Source organism: Siniperca chuatsi, linkage group LG24 (assembly GCF_020085105.1).
Source record: "Siniperca chuatsi isolate FFG_IHB_CAS linkage group LG24, ASM2008510v1, whole genome shotgun sequence".
Lineage (NCBI taxonomy): Eukaryota > Metazoa > Chordata > Actinopteri > Centrarchiformes > Sinipercidae > Siniperca > Siniperca chuatsi.
The window spans coordinates 817010-834695 of NC_058065.1; the positions used below are offsets into that span (position 1 = coordinate 817010).

General features: G+C 42.6%; 2 protein-coding genes across 2 annotated transcripts in view; both read right to left on the reverse strand.

Annotated features, from left to right (window-relative positions):
- The window catches only part of LOC122871907 (NLR family CARD domain-containing protein 3-like), a 752187-nt gene that overhangs the window by 636042 nt on the left and 98459 nt on the right, over positions 1-17686 (reverse strand). The window contains exon 12 of the mRNA XM_044187495.1: positions 2065-2111. The gene's annotated coding sequence lies outside the window, so the exon portion shown is untranslated. Of the gene's footprint in view, positions 2112-17686 lie in introns of the transcript that reaches the window.
- Positions 2065-12602, reverse strand: LOC122871910 (NACHT, LRR and PYD domains-containing protein 12-like). Its single transcript, XM_044187505.1, is given in 11 exon segments — positions 2065-2782; positions 2937-2983; positions 5964-6137; positions 6384-6557; positions 7223-7526; positions 7529-9025; positions 9136-9364; positions 9527-9605; positions 10387-10491; positions 12306-12440; positions 12553-12602. Coding segments are annotated over 9 exon segments (3123 nt in total). The 5' UTR covers positions 10455-10491; positions 12306-12440; positions 12553-12602; the 3' UTR covers positions 2065-2231.

Consider the following 17686-nt stretch of genomic DNA (forward strand, 5'->3'; position numbering starts at 1 on the left):
AATCACATGCTAATCAGGTACTTAACAGTGATGAGGAGGTGCAGCCAGAAAACAATAGGCCTGATTACTGATTACTGGGCCATCATGGAAACTATTAGGTCAGTTTCAGGTGGAACTAGCTAATCAACAGACACTCAGGTAGACTCCTTCCTGAGGGCGGGGCTTAAGCAACACAGAGTAGCTTAAACTTCTGAGTTCTCAGACCATTTTCACAATTGAGAATGACTTCCGGATGGGAGCCGAAACGTCTTGACTCTGAAAACAGCGTCCAGACGACTACGACTGAAACCTTTTCTACCATACTATATAATATTCTGGTGTACACTGTTATATCTGATAGCATCATACTACTCTTACAGGGCTTAATGTTCTTTGTTAGTTGATATACTGATTCTGCAAAGTAGTGGAGTAGAAGTATAAAGCAGCATAAAGTGGAAAAACTCTCTGGACTCATTCACAAACTACAACACTGACAACAACAGTTCAACTGTGAGAAACCATCAATCCCACTAACAAATAAACACCAACAAATAAATCGCTCAAAATGTCTCTAGCAATATCGGTATGATTTCAGAGTTTTATCTCCTCATTACAAATGGTCTGGGAATTGTTTGCACTACAAATTCATCCTTTCTCTCCATTCATGTGTCCTTAAATAGGTCCAGTCAACATCGGCCGCAGCATCTGCAGCGTCCCTTCACCTTTAGACCTGTCTCAGGTCCAAGTACATCAGCCAGCGTCCTGAAACAACCACAAACCGACCACAGCAGACCTCTAGACCACAAGGAGGAACTTGGTTTTAGTTTTATTATGCTTTCGTTTATTGTATCTCTGCACTTCCGTCTTGTTTGTTTCCTATATCTTTAAGTAGCTTTTGACTTATTAGAAGAAAAAAAAACATAATAGTGTCAAATGTTTCTTGCACAATTTAAGTGATCCGTAAAGTGTCAGGAAATGGTTTAAAATACTTTTAAATTGATACTGCTCGTTATTAGTAGTTATTTCCACCAATCAGAAGCGGTCGCTAGGCAGAGCTGGTTCACCTGACCAATCACCTTTTTTCCTGTGGACGTTGCCTAGCCTAGTATTTGACTGATAGTGTTAAACTCATGTTTGATGTTATAATTATGGTTATTCATGTATGTTGAAAACGTATTTAAAAACAAATCCCAAGTCTGTAAAGAGGAGGTCATTTTATACACTGTGGTAACATGAAGATGTTCATATCTCGTTTTCTTACGCTTCCAGATTAATCAGAATCAGAATCAGAAACACTTTATTGATCCCCAAGTGGAAACTCTTTTGTTACAGCTGCTCACTGTCACGTCAGTGCACACAGGAAGAGAAGCACTACGCAAAAAATATAATACACTATAATACAGGTCAGATAAATTAAGTACCAGGTGGTGCATTGTGGGTGGATGAGTCTTCCGCTGAAGGTGCTCCTTTGTTTGACCAGCACTTCATGGAGCGGGTGGGAGACGCTGTCCAAGATGGCGTGTAGTTTACCCAGCATCCTCCTCTCTGACACCACCGCCAGAGAGTCCAGCTCCACCCCCACAATGCCACCGGCCTTACGGATCAGTTTGTTGAGCCTGTTAGCGTCCGCTACCCTCAGCCTGCTGCCCCAGCCTGCTGCCCTCAGCCTGCTGCCCCAGCATGCAACAGCATACAGGACAGCACCGGCCGCCACAGACTCATCACCACCGCTGATACATCCCACCACAGCAGAGTCATCAGAAACCTTCTGAAGGTGGCAGGACTCTGTGTGGTAGCTGAAGTCTGTGGTGTAGATGGTGAAGAGGAAGGGAGAGAGGACAGTCCCCTGAGGGGCCCCAGTGTTGCTGACCACGCCGTCTGCATGTTTGTCACACTTAAATGCTTCAGATCATCAAACAAATTCAAATATTAGTCAAAGATAACACAAGTAAACACAAAATGCAGTTTTTAAATTAAGGTTAAAAAACTGTTTACAAGTTTTTATAAGTCGATTACAAGTTTAATCGACTTATATTTGGAGCTCTTATCATTTTTATGATAAAATATGTGTGATCTCATCAACCGTGAGCATGAAAATGTTGGGCTTTATTTACAGCTGTTAGATGGAGAAGCTTTGAAAATCACTTTGAGTTCATTGATGAATTTATGACAATAACCTGAAAGATTTCTGTAGCTGTGATCCTGTACAGACTCAACTGATGTGTTTCTCTAACAGGAGGAAACTCTCCCTCCTACAGAGAACACAGAGACACTGAGGAACCAGGCCTAAACCAGGACCCAAACCAGAACCCAAAGCCAGGATAAAGAGGTTCAGTGCATGTGGTGTTGAAGGTGTGGAGGTGGATCAGTCTGTCAGAGGAGACTCTGTAGAAGGACAGAGTGCCAGCAGGACAGTCCACATACACTGCTACTCTGTGAGAGACAGAGGAGGAGGAGGAGGAGATGGATGTTTCTCTCTTATTGTGCCAGACAGAGTAACGACCATCAGAGCAGTCCAGTCTCCAGGACTGATCATTCCCTCCAAACAGACAGTCTTCACTGCGTCCTCTCCTGCTGATTCCTCTGTAACTCACTGATATATAAACTCTTCCTCTCCACTCGACCTCCCAGTAACAGCGACCAGTCAGACCATTTCTACACAGCAGCTGAGGCCAGCGGTCAAACCTGTCTGGATGATCAGGATATGGCTGATCCTCCTTCACACGTGTCGCCTTCCTGTTGTCGTCAGACAGTTTGATCTTTCTGTTCACTGTGTTTGTGTCGAGTGTGAGTTCACAGGAATCTGATGGAGAGAACGAGACACAACACAGCTGCAGTTATTAATCTATCATCTGTTTGATGACGACATCAGAGACGTGAATGAGTGATGTCACAGTTTGAAGATGGCTGAATGTGTGCTGCTTTGTTTTCATGAATCAAAGTAAAAACACACTTACACTTCCTCAGACCTGGTCTCAGCCATCGGACTCCACCGGGCTCCACCCTGAAAGGAGGAGGGGGGTCAGACCAGCACGTCCTCTTTCAGCACGCAGACATGTGTGGTTCACCCAAATATGTGCGACCACATTTGGTATTATTGAGTAAAAAGACCATTCTTTATTTTAATTTGTGTAATTAAGAGCTTTATTTGTACATTTATAATATGTCGCCCTGTGTTAATATCGGTGAGTAAAAGAACAAAGTAAGCGGAACCTTTGACTCTGTGGTCGCGCACCCCCGGCTGCCTGCAGCGGGCCAACTTCCTGTTCCCCTTTAGACGCCAGTGATGGGAAGTTCGGCTCTTTTCAGAGAGCCGGCTCTTTCGGCTCCTGAACGGCTCTTCATTTAGGATTTTTTGTAGGCCTTTATTTTACCAGAACTTTGCCAAAATGAACGGTTTGTGTGTTGGAAACCCTTTCATGTGCAGCGTTTTTATGAGAATCCTTATAATTTTATGCATTTATTCAACTCACACAGTGTCGTGCCGCTCCACTTCTCAGCACCCCCCTCTCTGTTTTTACATAATGGTATGATCCCATATCCTCACATCTGATTGGCCGCGATGCCATTGCTGACCAATCAAAACAAAGTTCTTTCTTCCACACTCTGCTTTTATTTCACGGCTCAGTACTTGGTTCAAATTGCCGTAAATGAAAGCCTTAAACTTCGTATTACTTGTGTCTTCGCTGAAAAGTGATATTGTGATGATTTGTGTAACTGTTGGTTTGCACAGTTCCCGCGAGAGTTGTTCAGCTCGCGCTGAGTGTGTTTATTTCACAATAACCTTGGTTTTGGGTTTTGTACTTTATGTATAGTGCTCCAGTTTAATGCTTCAGCCTCCTGATGGGACTTTATTAGAGTTAAAAGACCCATTGTGCACTATTTGTTCATTTAATGTAGAAACTGTAATAAGAAAAGCCATATAGTAAATGTTTTGGTTTACTATATTGTAACTTTGTTTTATACTGCGATCTAAGCTCACTAATGTACACTCTGAGGTGCTTTGTCCAGATTTAAGTAAGATTTATGCACTAATACTAGTCCAGGATAATTAATCTGGAGTTTTGCACCATGTCAGTAGAAGTCAGTGTAATATTAAAGGTCCAGTATGTAGTCTGCACTGCAACTGTAAAAAGGTCAAGTAACAATAAGCAGCAGTAGGAGGTTTTGAGTAAATACAGATACATATTGCAGCGAAATGGACTTTATTTAGACTTTCAAAGCTATTTTTATAAATGAGACAAGTAAATGCAGTTTTATAAATTGTAAATTACGTGTGTTTTGATAAGAAATAAGAGACGCAATTTGGGAAAAGACACGAGTGTACCTGTCGTTCTTTCTTCCACACTCTACCTTTCTTTTACAGACTTTTCTTTTTGTTATTGTGGTCGCCACGCCTGGGACCCGTAACACATGGACATGACATTACTCTCATCCACATCTACACAATCTGTGTATAAGGTTACAGTCATGTGTTCATATTTGGGTTGTGTTATAGTCGCCAGGGGCAACGTGGAGCCACGTGATCAGCTCTTAAAGGTGCAGATCACGGTTTTGCCCTGTAATGGATCAGTGAGTTGTAACTGGTGTGGCTAATTCTCACTTTGTGTTAATGTGCATTAACTGTTTCAGCCTCTTTACACTGGCTCCCAGTATGTTTCAGAATAGATTTTAAGACTTCAATGATTACTTTTAAGGCACGTCATGGCCTCTCTCCCTGCTGTATCTCTGGCCTCTTAGTACCGTACACGCCGGCTCGTACTTTGAGATCCTCGGGCTGAGGTCTTTTGTCTGATCCAGAGACCCGGCTGAAAACTAAAGGGGACCGAGCGTTTGCAGTCAGGCCCCGAGGCTCTGCAACAGCCGGCGCGAGGAAATCAGGTCGGCTGAGTCAGTGATGTCTTTTAAGTCCCTTCTTATAACATACGTTAATCGGAGAGCCTTTCCTGATTTTACTAGAGTTTTCATTTACTTTAAACTGTCTTTTATTCTCATTTAAAAATGTTGTTTTTTATGTTTTCTTTTAAAACCAGATGGTTTTATGACTTGTTTGTTTTCTTTTGCTGCCTTTGTGAAGGACTTTGTAATATGGATTAATATGGATATGCTCTATAAATAAAGATTATTATTATTATTATTATTATTATTATTATAACCATGTCCTCTGTAATGAGATGAATCGGGTAAGAGGGCAAAAAATGTATTTCTCAAACTGACAGACGGTTCCTTTAACATGCATCTGTCCAAACTGCGTAAATTATTACCAACAGGCAAATAATTTGGTCAAACAAATCGGCTGTTCAGCGAAAGACTCATCCGACCTAAAATGCGCCACAGGAAGTCATTCCTGCCTGTGGCCATCAAAGACTTTAACTCCTCCCTCTAAGTGTCAGTCTGTATGACCTTAAGTCGATAAACTGGACATTGATCATTAATATCACTGCAATACTTGAAATAATTGTGCAATATTCTCTGTTTTCAGTTTAATTTATTGATATTACTCATACTTCTATCCACCGTCTCATAATAATCTTAATAAGCTACACTTAACTTGACAGTAAATGCACTATTACTTACTACTTGTATTATTTCATTGTATTATTATACCGTACATACTTATACTTGTCATCAACCGGTAATCGACTTGCACTTTACACTTACAAGTACTTAATTTATCTGACCTGTATTATATTTTTTTATTAGTACTTGTATCTGACGTTATAGTGAGCTGCTGTAACAAAAGAGTTTCCCCTCAGGTATTTCTGATTCTGATTCTGATATCATGTTTGTTCCTGGAGATGTTCTCCTTGGAGACCTCCTACACAAATATCTCCTGTTTACGTTCAACCAGTGTTTCTGTTCTGAGCAAAGGAAAAAGGCTTCCTACATGTGTGATTGTTCATATAACTCTCATATCCACCTTTAACCAAAAAGACCTCCTCTATCAGACTGATTGTCTGTGGCTGCAGCAGGCCACTTCATACCTGAGAGTTTCCAGTCTCCAGTGTGGATCCTCCAGTCCAGCAGACAGCAGCTTCACTCCCGCGTCTCCTGGATGATTGTAGCTCAGGTCCAGCTCTCTCAGATGGGAGGGGTTGGAGCTCAGAGCTGAGGCCAGAGAAGCACAGCCTTCCTCTGTGATCAGACAGCCTGACAGCCTGCAAACACACAAAACAACACACATGGCAGATCATCTGAGGGTCCTGCTGCGTCCGACAGATACAAGAGGAGACTTTCCAAATAAATGAATAAATAAATACAGTGACAGATACAACAGTAACCATGACATTGTGATCTAAATGTTAAAGAGGATACAGCCATGCTAGCAGCTCTGTGAATTTAAGTGGAGCTTGAAATTTAGAGAAATAACTTAAATAATGAGAAAAACTGTGACTTAATCTGACCTGAGAGTTTCCAGTTTACAATGTGGACTCTCCAGTCCAGCTGTCAGCAGCTTCACTCCTGAATCCTGCAGGTCGTTGTTACTCAGGTCCAGCTCTCTCAGACTAGAGGACTGGGAGCTGAGAACCGAGGACAGAGCTTCACAGCTTCTCTCTGAGAGGTTACAGCCACTCAGTCTGGAGAGGAAATAATGAACAAGATGACAAATAACATTTGTGTTAAAATGCTGAGTCTGGACTTTTGCTGATACAGTATATATAATATCTTCTCAGTATGTTAAAATCCTTGCTGTTTTACTCTAAACATATTGGAAAGGTGATTGAATCAGTAAAAAAAAACAAGAAATGATAATATGATACAATGATTTCGAAACAAAAATAACTATCTCGGTCTCACCTAGAATTCATATTTCATGCTGTACAATATGTGAACCTCAATTAGTACAAAATACATTTGAAAATTCAAAGACTTTCTGTACTGTGAAATTTGAAATCCTGACAGAAGAGATTCAGGAACCGTGATGAAATGGAGCTTAGAGAAATCATTTTAAAACATTGAGACAAACTGTGACTTAATCTGACCTGAGAGTTTCCAGTTTACAATGTGGACTCTCCAGTCCAGCTGTCAGCAGCTTCACTCCTGAATCCTGCAGGTTGTTGTTACTCAGGTCCAGCTCTCTCAGACTAGAGGACTGGGAGCTGAGAACCGAGGACAGAGCTTCACAGCTTCTCTCTGAGAGGTTACACCACTCAGTCTGGAGAGACAACAGTAAGGAAATGAGTAAGTCGTTTTTAATTTCTTTCTCCTGTTCATGAATAAACCCCACTATGTATCTACTTACAGAGCTTTGTTGGAGGCTTTGACCACTGGCAGCAGCCTCAGAAGAGCCTCCTCTGAAGCAGAGTATTTCTTCAGGTCAAACACGTCCAGATCTTTTTCTGATGACAGTAAGATGAAGACCAGAGCTGACCACTGAGCAGGAGACAGTTTATCTGTGGAGAGACTTCCTGAACTCAGGGACTGTTGGATCTGATCCACTAGAGAACGATCATTCAGTTCATTCAGACAGTGGAACAGATTGATGCTTTTCTCTGCAGAGGGAGTCTCTTCGATCTTCTTCTTGATGTACTCGACTGTTACCTGACTGTTTTTGAGACACTTCCTGTCTGTGTCAGCAGGCCTCGTAGGAGAGTCTGATTGGTCTGCAGTGAAAGTCCCAGGAGGAAGCGGAGGAACAAGTCCAAGTGTCCATTTGGACTTTGTAAGGCCTGGTCCACAGCACTCTGATAGAACTGTGTCACTGCAGGTTTGTGTTTTTTTATTTTAGACCACCAGGAGCTCTTTTGTTGTTCTGACATCAGATTGACACCAGAGCTGATGAATGTCAGATGGACATGAAGAGCAGCCAGAAACTCCTGAACGCTCAGATGGACGAAGCAGAACACCTTGTCCTGGTACAGCCCTCTCTCCTCTCTAAAGATCTGTGTGAACACTCCTGAGTACACTGAGGCTGCTCTGATATCGATGCCACACTCTGTCAGGTCTGATTCATAGAAGATCAGGTTGCCTTTCTGCAGCTGCTCAAAAGCCAGTTTTCCCAGAGACTCAATCATCTTCCTGCTCTCTGGAGTCCAGTGTGGATCTGTCTCAGCTCCTCCATCATACTTGATGTTCTTCAGTTTGGACTGAACCACCAGGAAGTGGATGTACATCTCAGTCAGGGTCTTGGGCAGCTCTCCTCCCTCTCTGGTCTTCAACACCTCCTCCAGAACTGTAGCAGTGATCCAGCAGAAGACTGGGATGTGGCACATGATGTGGAGGCTTCGTGATGTCTTGATGTGGGAGATGATGCTGCTGGCCTGCTCCTCATCTCTGAATCTCTTCCTGAAGTACTCCTCCTTCTGTGGGTCAGTGAACCCTCTGACCTCTGTCACCATGCCAACACACCCAGGAGGGATCTGATTGGCTGCTGCAGGTCGTGTGGTTATCCAGAGGCGAGCAGAGGAAAGCAGGTTCCCCCTGATGAGGTTTGTCAGCAGCACATCCACTGAGGTGGACTTTGTAACATCAGTCAGGATCTCATTGTTGTGGAAGTCCAGAGGAAGTCGACACTCATCCAGACCGTCTAAGATGAACAAAACCTGGAACTCTTCAAACCTGCAGATTCCTGCTTCTTTGGTTTCAGTAAAGAAGTGATGAACAAGTTCCACCAAGCTGTACTTTTCCTCTTTCAGCACATTCAGCTCTCTGAAAGTGAATGGAAATGTGAAGTGTATGTCCTGGTTGGCTTTGTCTTCAGCCCAGTCCAGAGTGAACTTCTGTGTTAAGACTGTTTTCCCAATGCCAGCCACTCCCTTTGTCATCACTGTTCTGATTGGTTCATCTCTTCCAGGTGAGGGTTTAAAGATGTCTTCTTGTCTGATTGTTGTTTCTGGTCTGTCTGGTTTCCTGGATGCTGTTTCAATCTGTCTGACCTCATGTTCATCATTGACCTCTGCAGTCCCTCCCTCTGTGATGTAGAGCTCTGTGTAGATCTGGTTCAGAAGGGTTGGGTTTCCTGCTTTAGCGATCCCCTCAAACACACACTGGAACTTCTCCTTCAGGTTAGATTTAAGTTTACGCTGACAAACTCCAGAATGACTTCCTGAATGAACACACAAAAAATCAGATCAATAATATTTCCCTCCATCTCTTGAGACATCAGTAAATGTCCCATTTATCCAGCATGTTGAATCTTTAGAGAAATCCTCTTACTGATCTGCAGACAGTCAGCCAGCTCCTCCTGCTTCATTCTCCTCAGGAAGTGCAGTGTGATCTTCAGAAATGCCTCTCTGCTGCTCCTCCTCTGCTCTTCCTCCTCACCGTCCAACACCTCCTCATCCTCCCTCTGACTCTCTAAGCATTCTGGGTAATCTGATCTCAGAACCTTCTGGATCTTCTTCAGCTCGTTCTTCACAAAAGTGACAATGTTCTCCTCCAGCAGCTGGAACAGAATATTATATGAATGAAACAATCAAACTAAAATCATGGAACCAAACATCAGATCCATGTTGGACAGACTGACAATCCACTGGTCTGAAAAGTGCAGCGTGGAGATTATTGTGACCAGAAGAGATGTAAAAGTAGTTGTTGTACATGTACAGACCATAAATATGGAGTCCAGGTGTGTTTGATGCTGCTGGGCAGACTGACCACTGGGAACCTCTGAGCTCTCCTGGTCGACTCTGTGGAGGAATCATGAAGAATTAGCTCACATTATGTCTGTCCACACAGAGACAAACACAAGCTGAAGGTCCTTTGAGTTAAAGTGTTGATTACAACATTGAATCAGATGGTTTCCCCTGACATTAAAGTGTTGGTCATTGTTAGGTTGAACATCGGTCAATCCATGTTGCAGTTGCATGTGTTGTAGTTTAGAGTATGTTTATCTACAATATCTAATTTGGAAGGGTTAGGAATGACATGTTATGAGGAAACGTAAAGGACAGCGTCCCAGATGAAAAAGAGTTTCCAGATGTGTCTTTGTTGTCCAGGAAAGTAAGATAAATATATTTTGAAGGTAACCAAGAAGGGCCCCAACTAAGGTTAAAGGTCAGTGTCTAGAATGGTGTATATATACATTCAGCTTTTCTTGGATCTTTGAGTATTCCTTGTACGACTCCTCAGCTGATATTAAATCCCGCCTGATTGAAGATCGACTCGTGACTCTGTGTGTGAGTGACTAAAACTTGACTCTCCCTCAGTGTACACTGCTAACATCACCTGAGCAAAGGCCCTCCAGTGGAGCTGCTCAGTGTCTGGTTGTATCAGACTGGTTGTACTGGGCAGCTCCCACTGGGAATGTGTTTGACTGTGTGAGTGTGAGGCAGCTGCTGCTGAAAGAGAACATTGGTGCTCAGAGAACTTCCACATAAGTCAGTAAAGGTTTAAAAACTGGAGATCTCACAACTGAGAATCTGATACAAACACACTGTTTAGTTTTTCGTATCAGTTTTAAATCCTCACCTTTGATCAGCAGAGTGACGTCCATCTTTGAAGGATATAGGAGGATCCATGGACCTGTCACTCTTCATGGACACACAGCTGGGTTCTGGTTTTTCCAGCTTCCTCCTGATAGAAACACATAAACACAGTATATAATCTGCACTGCACCCAGAACACAGACTAACAGTGTGTTGTGGAGACATTTGACAAAACAGTTTGCTGGTTGTTTTGTCCGGCCATCCAGCAGAACTGTTTTCCACCACTGAAACACAACTTTTCTTAAAGGCACTGCAGAGTGAATCAATGTAGAAACAGTTCTCTCATGTTGTAGGAAACAAAGCAAACTGAGCTGCTGTCTGATTGTCAACACTCAGACATCTGAGTTCTTCCATCAGCAGCATCAATAAGAAAGCAGCTGTGTTTCCTCAGACTCTCTGTGATGGTTATAGTTGCTATGGTTGAAGATCTAAGGCTTCAGTTTCCCGTAGGAAAGGGCTGTCTGACGGCAAGGTAAGGCGGTGAAAATATTCTAAATACAGCGTACACTTAAACTGATATTTTTTAGGTGGGCCTTCTTTTAGGGGGCTAAAATCCGTTTAGTTTCGGCTCCCGTCCACAGCAGTGCATTGCTTAGCTCCCGTGCTGGTCCTGTCTGCTTCTCCTAACTGTCCACTGTATGTATTTATAAGGGGAAACCCACAGAGACCACTGTACCTACTGTGTTTACAACTGAAGCAACATTAGAGACACAAAGAACTAATACGACATAAAGAATGTGTCGGCCTACAAGTGAGGAAAACATTTACGAATAATAATAATAAAGCAAATCTCGTACAACCCTGTGTTGTAAAAATGCTAAATACATCTACCTTATTCCTAATGGTAATTACTATTAACATCATTATGTGTGTGTGTGTGTGTGTGTGTGTGTGTGTGTGTATATATATATATATATATATATATATTACCTATTTTGCGTGCCTAGGACTTTTGCATATTTTTGCCGTGGTATCGAATGTCGTTCTTTATACTAGTTTTGTTTTGAAGTTTTAAAATCTTGTATCAACAACATGAGGAGGGAAATAAGAAGCTGGTCTCCCATAGATCCTGTTCGACATGGATGGAAAATCACTTTTTAGTCTTCAGACTCAGAAGCTGCTGGAGAAACTAGCAGCTATCAGCAAGAAAAGGATCAACACACCAAAGTTCAATAAAACATGAAGCTGAATGATTTCAGTCTGTGTATCATCGCTTCATTTTCCTATAAAATATTGGACCAAAGCAGGACTAAATGTCCTGATCTCTGAGCAGATTTTACTGTTACTGACAGATAACAAACTGAACTGTGGGGTCCGTCAGCAGCGACACTGTTGGCCTGTATTCTAACGTTTGCATTACTAGACTCACCACAAATATCCTGACTGTTATTTACAGACTTTGGTAGGTGAAGCTTTTTAGGACAAAATTCAAAGAGCAGTTTCAGACTAAAGACACTTTGGAAGATCCCCACTTGATTTGTGTAAGTCAGACTGCTGAAGCCTCATATTATCCTCAGCTGAACTTTACAATGTGTTTTTCCACAGAACCAGGACTGTGGATTCTGTCCTCCACCACTTCCATTGAAATCACATGAGGAAGAGATCTGTTCAGGGCCAGTGTGCACAGGAGGACCAGTTCCAGCCACCAACAACTCTTTCAGTGTACATGTGGGCACGTCAGTGTTGTTTAGGGACAGACTGGAAAACATGTGAACCTGTCCTTTAATACTAATCTTCATCTGACCTTCATCATCATCATTCTAGGAGAACAGGAACATTATAAGGACAACTGGTCAGACTGGACTTAATGAGGACAAACATCAGCAGTGAGCAACATGAGGAGGGAAATATGAACATTTTAGGTCAGACTGTCCAACACTTTTAATGCTGACAACTACTTACTGTCTGGCAGAGACATGGCCTCGTTTAAAATCAATGAGGCGACCATATGATCGGTCACTCCTGAAGGACACACAGCTGGGCTCAGGTCCAGGTCCAGGTCCAGGTCCAGCAGAGTCTGGTCTCTGCTGCTCTGGGCTTGAACACAACACACACAGAGCTTTGAGTGTGAATAATGATGGTGCAGTGATCTGAGTGCTGAGCTCTGACATGGAGAAGAGTCATGGACAGTTAGAGATCCTCATCTCACCTCTGAGCTCTGGTCTGGCTGCCATGTTCCCCACACAGACTGGTTTTAGAGGGAGGGGCTCCCTCCTCTCTGTCCTCACACTGATTCATGCTGCTGAACTCACATCCACATCAGCTCACACACTTTGATCTGGAGAGGAAACACAAATCCTTCATCTGCACATCAACTGAACTCCTCCTTTCCATCATTTCTCCTGTAAGAAGATCAGCTGCTCCTCCAGTGATTGGCTGTTACTTTCTGTTTCATATCAGTGTCAGCTGAATGCAGTCAGACAGCAGTGAGGCAGAGGAAGCTGCCATCAGCTGCTGGACTTCTACTATCAGGCCACTAGATGGCGTCATGAAGCTGCAGTGACGTGCAGATTAACCTTCACTGACACACAGAGGGGCTGAGATGGACTGATGTGGTCTGACAGAACCTCTCCGTCTACAGAGTCCCTGTAGAAAAGGACTCGATGCAACAAGCTACAGCTGATTATTTCACAGCAACAGCTGAGATTAACATCACATCATTTCCCCATCATTGGAAACAAACACATCATTTATAAAAACATTATTTAGATAAAAAAAGAAACAATATTGAGCTCCAAGGACTCTAATTCTAGGCCTTAATCCCAGCTTCAGATGGAGACAGTGTGCAGCTGGTTCTCTTCTAATGAATGAATTCAAATGAAGTGCTGAGCTAATGGACCCAACAGTCTTTTAGTCGGAGCACAGCAGCTCAGCTGAACATGCAAACACGTGACATTCATCTACAGACATACAGTTCAACTTATCTGAAGAACAAGCAGCTGCACTGAAGTAAAAGTACCAATACAACAGTGTATAAACCCTCCAGTACAAGTAAAAGTCCTGCATTCAAAATCCTACTTCAGTAAAAGTACACAAGTATTATCAGCTTCATGTAGTTAAAGTATCAGCAGGAAAAGTCCTCATTCTGCAGTCAAATGTCCCCTGTGACTGTCAGTAAAGTACAAACACCAAGTATTGCTTCAGTTAATAGACAAAGCTCTTCAGCTGGTATCTTCACTTCTACATAACAGTCTGAGCGCTAATGTCACACACAGCCGCCCGACTCAGACTGAACCTGCAGGCATCAGCTGGAGGTGGTGGTGGAGGTACTCGCTGTGACCACTGGAGGGTAGTTTAACCATTCTACACCTCCTTCTCTTCTACCTCCTTTTCTACTTCCTCCACTCCTTCTCTCCCCCTCCTCCCCTCTTTTCCTCCTCCTCTCCTCAAACCAGCAGCTGGCAGCAAACAGAGACCTGAAAACTGGTTTTCCTGCGTTCCACAGCTGACGAAGCGAGAACAGAGAGAAGGGCTTGGTTTGTTGGCACAACTTCAGTTTAGACTCTAGTTGTTGTTTTGACAGTGAAGGCCGACTCAAAGCTCACAAGGAAACATGCATTCAAAATGGCTTCTCTCCTGCTCAGCTCCCCTTTAACACAGAAAAGCCTGAAGAGAAAACTACAAGAGACAAAATGGCTCCGACAGCTGAATTAATAAAAGTTTGACTACAACATGCTGATTAATGTGCGATGTAAAAACAAATCTATTTAAAATGGTAAAAAGTCTGGCAACAAACGTTGTCAAACTGTTCCCATTAGATTACAGTAAAATACCATGAAAAGACAGATTCTTGCTGTAAGTTCACAGCCCAACTTTAGTACAATTTTTCATTATTAGAAAACGTGAAAATGCTGCATAAATACGTTTGAACTTCACTGTTCTTTTAAATTACAGTAAACTTTAGTTATTTCATAGAATGATTCAGTTTATCTCCAACATCTGTCTGTCAAAGGTTTCTCCTGTAAAGTGAGTCTGCAGCTGCTTGTTGCTGTTAATACAGAGTTTATCTGGAGTGAACCACAGCTCGCCACGATATTAGGGCTCCTCTTAGGTAGGGGGCCTCCGACAGTTCAACAACCCCACGTTCATTTTTCAGATGGATGTTACATTTGCGAACGATCCAATTCTTTTCAGCAGCTCTTTCGTACGAACGAAGAGAACCGAGTCGTGCTCGGTGAGAGCCGTTGTTTTTATTGTTGTGCCCAGATTTCACTGCCTGCCCTAAACCCACTCCCCTTTCCGTGAACAGTGAGAACCGCCCAGTCACAAGATGTAGACGTGGAGGGAAGAAATGAGCCAAACTCTAGTAAATTCATTGACAAACCAGAGGGAGATGGTGTCACCTTGTGTAATGGTTACAATGCACTGACATTAAGTCTGGAAACACGAGTCATTTACTGCTGCTAAACCTCGTCCACATGTGAAATGAAATGATGTTGACTTTAAGCCAAATCTTACCCTGTTATTATCCTAGTGATTATTCGCAGATAAACCTAGTAACCAGCGCCCCCTAAAAAACGAATGGCTCTGGAAAGGAAGGACCCCTCAGATCCGGCTCCCTAGAAAGAGCCGTAATTCCCATCACCGCTTTCAAACGTGTAGAACAACGACATCAGACTCACTCACATTGTTCCTGTGAATGTCCGTCAGATCGGCATCTTGTCCAAGTCTGTCTGTAAAAAGAGAGACCTGCTCATTTGTATTATGGTGACTCCACCCATAAAGTGTCTGCAGGCTGCTGTCTCAACATCGTTACAAAAGGATGCAGTCTGACTGGTCTGACGGCTCAAACAGTCAGTTCACATGGTCGTGCTACTCCATATTAGGCTCAGCAGGTGTTTAACATACTGTTCATATTCTTCACAGTACGGATCTCCTCATAACGAGTGTCTATACCACATCAATTACACGTTGATGTGAATGTGTACGTATGGATATGCACGTGTGTGTATATACATATACTGTGTGTGTCTGTGTGTAGATTTAGTTGTTTATTTAAGAGATGGATCCTCCTCTTGTTGTTTATTTTACTATTACCTTTTTTTAAGTGTCTTTTGTGTGTTAAAAGAAAACCTAATAAAAAGTTTTATGTTGGAGTTTGTGTTATTAAAAAATTTGACAGTAAGATTTTCATTTTTACTGCAAATGTATATCGGTTCCAAATATCTGTTATTAGTCTCCTTGATTACTAATAATCGGTATCGGCCCTGAAGAAACCGGATCGGTCGACCCCTAGTCCTGACCTGAGAAAGAAACAAGCATCTGTCTGTTCCCCACACAGAGTGGTTTTAGAGGGATGGCTCTGGTAAACATATAGACATATTTCTATATATATATTATATAAATAGAACTTGTACTGACATATATATAAAAATATTGTTTTTGTTACAAAAACTGAAAGTTACATACTAATAACATAAATCAATTGATTTACAGCCAAAACGTTACTGCAGATGAAGAATTTCCAAAAACACCAAAGTTGCAGTAATAGTATGAATTGTAGTTGAAATATAGTCAACAATGCATGATGATGATTAAATGTAATTTCCTCGCAATATAAAATCAATACTTGGACATTTGAACAGTTATATTACTCCTTAGTTGTTACTTGAGGTTTCCAAGCATTTACCTGCAAGGGCCTCCGACTATAGAAGGACTGGCAAGAAATTCCTGAGGATTTCTGGCCACCCGTCGGCCATTTTGGTTTTGAGCCATTTTTGTTGCACTTACAACGGCTGGCCAGAGGGCGGCGGTGTTTGGGATGACACACTAGCGTCCACTGTGGTGGCTGATGTGCAACTAAACCCTCAAAACCCATGCATATCCAAGAAAACGGCTCTTGAATAGCGGTCCACTGTAGTGACCACTATGCTGAAGGACAGCTGAGACCTGGACTGGGTCTTCAGTGAAACCAGGTCAGTCTCAGTGTTGGAAGGTTTCTGTATCTGAGCTCTTAACACTTCATCCACGCCGTAACTTCAGAGCATTAAGAGTTAAAAATAAAGCTCAGCCAAGTTGATCCAAGCTGTCAGACCAGTTCAGACACTCGCTGCATTCCTCACTGATGACGGAGCTCAGACCACAATCAGACTGCTGTCGGTTCTACTTGAGAAACATTAACGATATTACGTGGAAATCTAAAATCACTGTTCTTTAACTCGGAGAGAAATTCTACAGCATGCTTCAAACGGCCAATCAGCATCAAGAAACATCTCTACTGTACAGTTTAACAGCGTTACATCACAGTGTGATCAAAGTGTTCATCAGACATTTACAGATTCCTCTGGTCGGATTCTCACCTGCTGAACTCACTTCAGGTCAACGTAGAGACACTTTCCACCTTCACGTGTGGAGGAAACACTCGTCCGTCCTGGTGTCTGTGTGCTGGTCTGACCTGAGGACGCCGTTTACACCCTCATAACTTCAGAGTCAAAGTCTAAAACACATCCGTGTGACGTCAAAACCAGTCTAACCTGTGGCAGAAACCCAGTCAGTTTCAGAGAAATCACACATCAGAGGGTGGAGTTCTACTACCTGTCCACTAGGTGGTGCTAACTAAGTTCTTTATACTACATGTACTTTACTGCAGTACTTTATACCATGTGACATTCATCTACAGACATACAGTTCAATTTATCTGAAGAACAAGAAGCTGCACTGAAGTAAAAGTACCAATACAACAGAGTACAAACCCTCCAGTACAAGTAAAAGTCCTGCATTCAAAATCCTGCTTCAGTAAAAGTACACAAGTATTATCAGCTTCATGCAGTTAAAGTATCAGCAGGAAACGTCCTCATTCTGCAGTCAAAAGTCCCCTGTGACTGTCAGTAAAGTACAAGTACCTCCAAACTACTTCAGTACAGTTCTTGAGTAAATGTACTTTCTACCACTGTTGAACACACGATCCTGAACACAGATCTCTGAATATTGATCCAGACACGTCCTGAGAGAAATAAAGTGTCGGTAAAACGCTGACAGGTGAATGGAAACGAGTCTCTTTCACGCTTTGTGATTATTTGGCCAGAGATTTCTCCATCTACCTTTTATATGGTTTATATGGTTTTTCCCTCACTGCAGATTAGACAACATACTGTCGTTCAGTGCGAGTTCACATTGTCAGGCGAACAGGGGAGCTTCCCAGCATGCAGCAGGAGAAACAGCCTTGTGCATTTAACTGTAATTTGATGTGTGTTGCTGCATTGTTGCTGCTCTGACTGCGTTTTGCTTCTGCAACGTGCTGCACAAGTCGTGTGTCTTTTATCAGCACGATGCGACTCTTCCAA